General features: G+C 38.9%; 1 protein-coding gene across 1 annotated transcript; it reads right to left on the reverse strand.

Annotated features, from left to right (window-relative positions):
• Positions 1-5503: 5503 nt before the first annotated feature.
• On the reverse strand, positions 5504-8337 carry LOC108622288 (uncharacterized). Its single transcript, XM_018020076.1, has 4 exons — positions 7907-8337; positions 7287-7501; positions 6519-6791; positions 5504-5961 (listed from the first exon to the last, which is right to left on the reverse strand). The coding sequence occupies exons 1-4, from the start codon at positions 8335-8337 to the stop codon at positions 5504-5506; spliced, it is 1377 nt and encodes a 458-aa protein (XP_017875565.1).
• Positions 8338-8813: the final 476 nt, after the last annotated feature.

The following is an 8813-nucleotide window of genomic DNA, read 5'->3' on the forward strand; positions in this document are numbered from 1 at the left end:
TATTATTATTATTATTAAGTAATTAGTTTTGTTATTACTATTTAATATTTTTCTATAATTTAAGCATAATAAACATATAAAATAAATATAACGAAAAGTGTTTTTAACACGAGTGAATACGAATTGGGACATTTATCTTATGTAAATAACAGCGTGAATAAATTGTACCTATTAATCTATTAATTAAATATATTAATTTATTCGAAATTCGCAGACGAATGAAACGGATTTTGTGTTGATTCTCTGAGACACAAGGACATAGAATCGATGGGCTCTATTTTTGGCCAATTTAGTGAATAACATTGACACTCCGCTTTATCGCGCCGTTAGCAGTATCTAGCCCCTATAAAGGAAGTGATCGAAAACATGAAAGACTGAGGCTCTATTTGTGCTTATTTGTGCACAATTTACTGCCTTAATAAGTATTCACGGATCTATTGACGAACAAGGAGAAGCAGGAGTAACTATTAATTTATTTATCGATGAAATTAATTGGCGGCCTGTGTCTTCCCTCGAAAGTTCCTCCTTTTTATGAAACTTCAATACCGTAGTTGAAACGCGCTCGTTTTTCCAATAATTTTCCAACACCACTTGCGTTCAATCCAGAAACTCGATAGGCGATTCAAGCTCGAAATTCCGTATCAGTATGATTGATCGCGTGCGCTTTGCCTGCTACATGTCGATGAACAATTTTTTATGGACATTAGATATAAAATTACATACGTACAGTAAAACCTTCAGTAACTCGGTGAATACATTCTGTATTAGAGGCATTCCGCTTTGCATCGAGAATAGTAATTTATATAAATTTTAGAAAACTGTAATTTATCCAATTTTAAAAAAGTTATTCGATTTTATAGAATGAGTTTTCTTATCAGTGCGATTCTAAACTAATTTTTAAGTAGAAAGATCAGAATTTTTATTACTTTATCATTGCAATTTGTAATATTAATTTCTCTCCATTTAATTCAACTGAAGATATTCGTTTCGGAGGTTTCTCTTTAACGCGACGTGTCTTAAACGTAGTTTCGGTTCGAGTGACGACGACAAACGATGAACGGGCCAGTCTTGATGGCGCACAGACAGACGGTTCACAAACACTCGAAATGCATCTCTATGTAAATGAGAATAGCTACGGGTACCGGTACCGGCGCGCCGCGACCGCCCGTACGCCCATCGCAATTGCTAACAACAACGGCCGCGAAGCTTCCGTTCACGACGATCGGATATGAACAGTTTAAAACGTAACGCAACGCGTTTATTCAGTTACAAACGGTTTCAGCGGCACGACGATCCTATCCTGCCAAGGATAACGTTAACCCATTTAAATTGGTGCCCATTCGCCTCTCGCGTACCGCGCCGGGAACGGGAATACGCGGCCAGAAATATGTATGCATGCTGTAACTTCGTTTATTAGAGGCCGTTTTCGGAAACGAAATAGTTCGGTGAACGAGTTGCCGCGAATAACAGGGTTTTACGTACAGACCTTCTGCGTTTTACGTAAAACGGTCGCTCTTAAAGATAGAGCGGTTGATTGCTAAAAACCGAAGTTGGGTGCGTTCATTCATTTCGCTTAAATTCCGTAAAGAGCGAGAGAGAGAGAGAGAGAGAGAGAGAAGGAGAGAGCTTAAGAGAGAGAGATGGCACGGGAGAAAGGAACCTGGAGTTCAACGGAATTTTACCGTAGACCGCGACAAATAACATGAACGCTTTCACATTTTTATTCCCCACAATTTAAATTCGCCTCGATTTTCAACTCCAAAATAGTTAAAGGTCATTTGAATGACCACGGGATGTGATACTAAGGTAATTTTCGAAAGAATCTAGCCAGTTAAAACGGTCAAAAGTCATTCGATATTGTCCAAAAAACCGTTTCATGCCAATTTGCAATCCTCAATCCGGAGGGTAGTTATAGGGGTGAATATGTTTAATCATTTTTACCATATGTTTTCTATTGATTGTCTAGCAAAACATCTGAAAACATTGTGTAAGATTAGTATAGAATATGTGTGCTAAATTCAGGATCGATCGACCATCTCGTTTCGCTTTATAAAAATTCGCTTTGCCATAGCTTATCATTGAAGTAATAACATTGACAGGAAAAAATATATTTTTTCTTATAAACAAAAACTTTACCAAATTATTGTTGGTTAATTATCAGTTTGTCTTTTAATAAAATTGGTATTCTATGACTGTATATAAATTCGTTCTAACGATTAATACTTCCCCGAACAAGAATTATTCAGAAGTTAATTTCGAGTGTCTCTATTCGTTAACCGAATAATTTGCCCCCATGTCGAGAAAAATATCGGTGACGAGAGTGACACAGGTAGACGTGTCCGGTACACGAGTAAACATCGTCATCGATACGAAAATGAGTATCGACGTCCCATGATAACGAACGTGTCCGTCAAATGGCAGGGACGCCTGGTATAACGCGCAGCTCGGTGGTTTCTTCCAAATTGCCTCGATTTTGTATTCGCAAACAGCATAACTGGCACGTCGCGATGGAGGACCACGGAACTGCTTCGCTGCCGCGCGACGGCGGAACAACGTGCGCGCAAAATCCGGGAAAAAATGTACATATTCATGGATGGGGATAGAACGGGAGGAGGAAAGAAGGAGGTACACGTTGTCCAGTCGAGTTACAGGTAAATTGCGCATCGATCAAGTCGAAAATGTGAAAAAATACTTTTACGTCCACCCATGTTTTTCCGACATGAATTCTGCTTAGAATTATTCGTACGATGGATAGGAATAGTAGTAGGAGTAGTAATCGTTTATTTCATGCCTTTCGACCTTAAAAGGATTGTTACGTTTGCTGATAAACGCAGTAGTAGAAACGCAGAAGTAAAGCAAAGTAGAAACTTATAATAAGATTTCATCTGAAATATTCGCCTTTTGATATTTTTAATTGTTTTGTACATTACATGGTATTTATTATTTCTACGTAAAATCCGCAGTCCACTAATAATGATTAAAATCGTTAAAGTTAATCGAAAACCTGATAACGCTCGACCAACATCAATTACTGAGGTCACGATCAGTCGACATCGACTGCTGTTATATTGTGACGTTGCAGTTGAAATTCAAAAGCGAGCGAAATTATCAAACTCCTGCAGCAGTTGAATTCTTCATTTCTAACCAATTGACTATATCCGGGTAGATTAAGTAACGAATGAGAGGCTGTTCGAGTTGAATGGTTATCGATTTCAGTGCGCAGATTCATAAATCGGTAATAATCATAAAAAAGACGTCATATTTCTATGAATGAACTTCGCCGATGACGAGATTTCCGGATAAAGTATTACGGAAATTAATAACTGCAAATTAATAAATGTCCTCGTACGATACGAAATTACAGTTATAATTATCACGGTCGGAGTCACATCGGGGACTATGATCGTTTCGACAAATAAAATAATTTTGCATAATGTCCTTTCCGAGTGACAGCTTTAGGAGTTTTCCAAAAAATAACTTCAACAAAAATAATTTACGCCAGTGTTTTTAATAGTAACCTGTTTTCTCGCGCACTTCAGCGGTGGTTTTAGATGAAGCTGAATAAAAATCGCAATTTTGCAGGAAATTAGACGGAAGAGATTGTCTAAAAATATTGGGCTCGACCGCTGCGGCGGAAACGGTGGGCAGACTGAAAAACTAACGACGCGCTACGACGACGCGACCCGTCGGTGTAGAGCCCGCGGGCCGACACGTGCACGCAGCGGGATTGCACGCAAAATTAGAATTTTAAATCGTGGGCAACGTGTAACTGTTTAGTAGGAAAACATTTACAAATTATTATCTCGGAACACAGTCCTCGCGTGTTCGTTACTCGGAGCTGCAATTATGAACCGTGTGGTAACAAACAATTGTGTACCAATTTTACCGGACGTTCGTCTGTTTTATTCGTTTTTCGACATTTTCGATTACGCGAACGTTTCCGGATAGAACCGCCATCGCAAATAGAGTTGTTGCTGGACAAATAGCTAACAAGTAGCTACTTTAGAACAGTAAAAAATATCTTAATCTATGTGATAATCATCGAAATCCAACTCTTCGACTGTTCTACTTAAAAACATTTCAACTCATAAAAAGATTTAAGGAAGTGATCGGATTGACGTGAAAGTTACAAGGATTAGGAAGTAGTTTATCGGAAACAGGAGTGATAGGGTAGATTTTAATTTGTATAGAAGCCCCGTCAGAGGTAACTAATTTCGGTTGGTTAAATTTTATTACGAAAGAGGAAATTCGAATTTCCGAAAAAGGAGACAACAAAGAGGAGAAAAAGATGAACTAAGATTATATAGTTTCTCGATCTCTCGATCGTCGCGTTTCGTTGAAATTTTTTCCCGTGAATCCGGTTTACGAAGAAAATGAATGGCAGTCGGTGCCTTTAAGCACTCACGTTGAAAGCGCTCAAAGACCGGGAAAAGGGCTAATAGCGTACAAAAGTAACGATGTCTTTCAAGTCGTCTACGCATCGCCAGCCTAATTCCTTAAAGTGCTTTCTCTCTCTCCCTGTCTGGACAAGTTAGATCACTTCATCACACGGCACACTTCGTATTCCTCTTTCATTCTCCTTTACCGAGCACGAGATTCCTTCTGAATGGTTTAAAACGCAATATAAGAGTCGGTCCGCTGAAAGATCGCTTTTCCGAACCATTAGTGCTGCCTTACGACTACCACTCAGAACCGCTTTTCGCGCGACGACTCACTAATAACAGCTGCGGTTTTCGCTAAACGACTTCCCTCTCCCTCAATTGCCTATATTTACGATTTCGTGCTTATTCAATTAAATGCGAGGAAAGGACGAAGAATTTTTAATATAACGTTCAACGTGATATTATGTAACATTTTAAATGCGAACTATGATAAAATATTTCCCATCTTTCAGGGGACAATAATATTACACACAATCAAATATTAAGTTAACGCACTCCGAAATGTAATAACTTTTCTAATATCAGACCAAACAATATATTTTTCTATGGAATGCAAACAGACTTATTGTTAGTTTTTACTATAGATTTAAGTAAAAAGTTTTTATTGGTCGAAATTGCAAATGTCGCATTCTCTAATTTTTTTATTAGGGTCTCTAATAAAAATTTGAGACATTCATTTAGAGATAGATCTATTTTAATAAGTATGTTAATTTATTACATTCGTATGTCTTTGCATATTTAAACTATGGCCGGTATTCATAATCGTTACTTATTTTTGAGATCGTCTTAAACATTTCCTATCTCTGTCTATCCCATATTTCCAATCCCTGTTTTGTATAGGAAACAAAGACTTAAGCAAATGCTTAAGGCGATCTTAAATATAAGTAACGACTCTGAATACCGATCTATTATAACATCTATACTTAATTACAGTTAATTATAATGCACTGCGCTACATTATTCAGTTTCTCAATTAAATACTTATTTTCTAATCAAAGAAGCTAGGAATGTTTACTTAAGTGAGACAAGGGCAACATATAACATAAGTAACATAAATATCGTTATTCCATCTCATTAAGGAGTAAGGAAAAAGTGGAAACAGTCGCAGCAAGAAGGAGCACGCGGTGTATGGCGACACGATCGCTGTGGGACCTCGCAATGGCTTTTACTATCTGGTCTATGATGCTCTTAGTTTTGGTCACGTTCGTCTCGTCCTTCTCTCCGGCCAACACGTCCTCGATCTCAGAACTGAAGACGCAATCCTTCCGCCCCAAATCGTAAACGTAGCCGAACTTGCAGACGCACTCGAAATTGCCAGGTAGATTCATGCAGATTTCCCCGTCCTCTTTCGAGCAATCGTGTCCCCCACGGATGCACTCGTTCACGTCGACGCAGATCCCAAATCTGGACGACCATTCGTAACCGGCGTCGCGACACTCGCAGCTGATGTTGATACGATTCGCCACCAGGCTGAGGAGATCCTGATTCTCTTGTCGGTTCAACGTACACTCCCTCTCGGCTATAGATATTAATAAAATAATCGGCTGAATTTAATAACTACTGCGGATTTTGTGCATTTCTAAGAAAATTCAATGTACAGAAAATATAAATACTGCACGTAATGTGTAAAAATATGAAAATTAGAATGCATGTTAAAATACTTAAATGATAAGCTAAACGTCTATGTAAATCACATTTTTTAAATTACGAATATTTTATTTTGCACAAAATTTACTTCTATTAAGAAATTATCTAGCATTTCGATTAATGCAAAATTAATCAAAAGAGTACAAACAGCACTTTGAACCATAAGTAAATATGAACAATAACAACAATATGAATTTAACTATCGTAATTATTTGTATTACGTTCTTATAAGACGCGCTTAGAATCATTTTCTTACAAGAAACGCGTCATGCTCTGTAAACAAAAATATTATTAGAAAATACATATGTATGTGATGCGATTAATGAAATTGGTGCACTGAATTGTTAATCGATGCGATTAATTGAAAATTGCGTATGAAATTAGCTCGAAACAAAAGCAATCCTCTTATAATGGGTAATTCGCACGCACCCGGTGGGTTCCCGGCGTAGCAGGGATTCAGCGTGGACTGATAGCAATCCGTCATATCACGTACTCGTTTTATGGGGCAACAATGGTCCGGGCAGAAGCTATAAAGGGCGCAGGCATACGGTTGAGCGTCGTCAGCCCTCGGATCTCCCTCGGACGGAAACTGGCAATCGGCGTGATTGTCGCAAGACTCGCCGAAGATGCTCAGCTCCGGAACCTCGAGCATCGTGTACCAGCACATGTAGTAACTCACAGTCGTCCGCCACTGGAAACGTTCTGAAGATTTTTTTCATTGTTTTATAAAAATGTTTAAGATAAGTGACTCTAATGCACAATCCACATTATCTATAAATGGACCGGCTCTGTACGTCGCTGAAACGATGGAAGGCAACAAAACTATACAAAGCCATAATCTTTATTATAGAGCGATTATGGTGATTCACGAACTAGTGTTAAAAAGAATAATGGAACGTCGGAATTGTGACCCATTTCTTAAAAAGATTCACCATCAATGTGAAAGTTTAGAGAAACGCGTGTAGAAGCAGAAGGCCTCGGGGGCCCACGATGAAAGTGACCGCGAGTTAGATAGCGAAATAACAAGCATTAACTTTATTTATAATCGCTTCCAACTTAAAATTCTGAGCTTTCGTACTTCTATACTATTTTATACTCTATTCCAGGAATTGTGAGCTTCTGGCCTACTGTAGCTTTTTAAAGAGGATTCCCATTGAGAATCTTCGTAATGATTAGGTGCATTTCGTAGGAACTTGCCTATTGGACCTTGAAAGGGTATCACGGTCAGGTCGTCGCGTTTCAGGGCTGTTTGACAGTCCTTTTGGGCAGCGAGGATCTCCTTTTCGTGCTCTGCCGGATTCCACTTTTGTTTCTTCATGACCGTTACAGTGTCGTCCTCTCGTTTGAGGGCGGTCCGTTCGATGACTCTCTCGAGATATTTCAAACACTCGACGAAACTCGCGTCACAGTGTCTAAATACAGTAATTTGAAGAATTTGCATGACTTTATTGCATGCAATTTAACTTTTTATTTACGTTTCCTATCTTTACTTATTGTTCATTACTTATTGATCAAAACTGGAGTTCGTTTAATAAAAAACATCGCACTTGGAAGTGTAATTACTAGGCTAAAGATATTGGGCATTTATATAAAAATTGCATATGATGTGCAAAAAATACAAGAATTGCATATAATGTACACATCGAACGTTGAAATAAATTTTTTATGTGAAATATATTCTAATTAAAAGTTCTACGTTTCTCTGCCAGTCACACAGGGGTCTCTCAAAAGTCCCAAGGCAAGCAAGCTAGCTTTGAACCCACTTCAACGTATCAAATTGAAACAAATGATATTCATGTCGAGTTCATCAGGTATACCTACGCACTTCCCAGTGCAGAGATCTCAAAGGCGGTTTAGGGAATTGCTCATAGAGTCTGTACGGGGAATCTTCGAGCTGTTTGTGATAACGGCGATCGTAATCCCGGAATTTGTGCGCTCGAATATAGTACGCAACGTCTCTGATGACCTTGTTCTTGTCCCAAGTGGCCTCCCGGTCCTCCTCGATGGTTTCCTCCACGTCGGGCACGTCAGTTATTTTTATGTCCGGATCCATAACCTGTTCCGTCATCGGTACGTTCTCGATTTCCTGCTGCTCCTCCTCTTGTTCCTCGTCTCTTTCCGTCTCTCGCTCCACGACGACTGTAGTCGTCTCTGTCGCAAGCGTGGTAATTGCCACTGCTATCCGTCCGACAGGAAAACATGAATGCAATATGTTCAACTGTAGAAATGTGTATAATATCGCGTTCATCGTCCCGCGATTTCCGTACCTCGCTTCGATTCTTCGCTGTTCTCTTTACTGTTTCTGGGAAATGAATTCCGATAGGAATCTTGTGATTTTTCGTTTCCTTGAAACCGTCTTTCTTGTCGAGGGGATGCGGTTAGGGTTCGAGGAGAGGTCTCCTAATTAAGGAGGTAAACTCCAATAGCGGCAGGGTAAGGTACAACGTCAAAGATACCGATATTTGTCAAAGATATGAATTTATGAGACTACATTTCTCGTCTTTCTATAAAATGATGACTCCGGTGTTGATTTTGGTTTCATTGAAAACGATCTATGAACGTAGTTTATATCTACTTATTAACTTTGAATGCAACTTACGGTTTAGGCACATTTTTATGCGAGTGTCCAATCCCTCTTAGGGTCATTAAATAATTTATTATAAGTGTGTGTAAGTGTACTTTTGTACGGTTACAATCCGTTTTTACGGCCAGTCCGCGTCTCTC

Source organism: Ceratina calcarata, unplaced genomic scaffold, assembly GCF_001652005.2.
Source record: "Ceratina calcarata isolate Rehan_Ccalc_2016 unplaced genomic scaffold, ASM165200v1 scaffold213, whole genome shotgun sequence".
Classification (NCBI taxonomy): domain Eukaryota; kingdom Metazoa; phylum Arthropoda; class Insecta; order Hymenoptera; family Apidae; genus Ceratina; species Ceratina calcarata.

Excerpts from the sequence above, each read along its gene's own strand:
- LOC108622288 (XM_018020076.1), bottom strand. The coding sequence starts at position 8,337 with ATGAACGCGATATTATACACATTTCTACAGTTGAACATATTGCATTCA. Across the intron at positions 7,502-7,906 it reads CTGCACTGGGAAGTGCGTAG|ACACTGTGACGCGAGTTTCG; the intron begins GTATACCTGATG and ends TACTGTATTTAG. Across the intron at positions 6,792-7,286 it reads ACCCTTTCAAGGTCCAATAG|AACGTTTCCAGTGGCGGACG; the intron begins GCAAGTTCCTAC and ends AAAAATCTTCAG.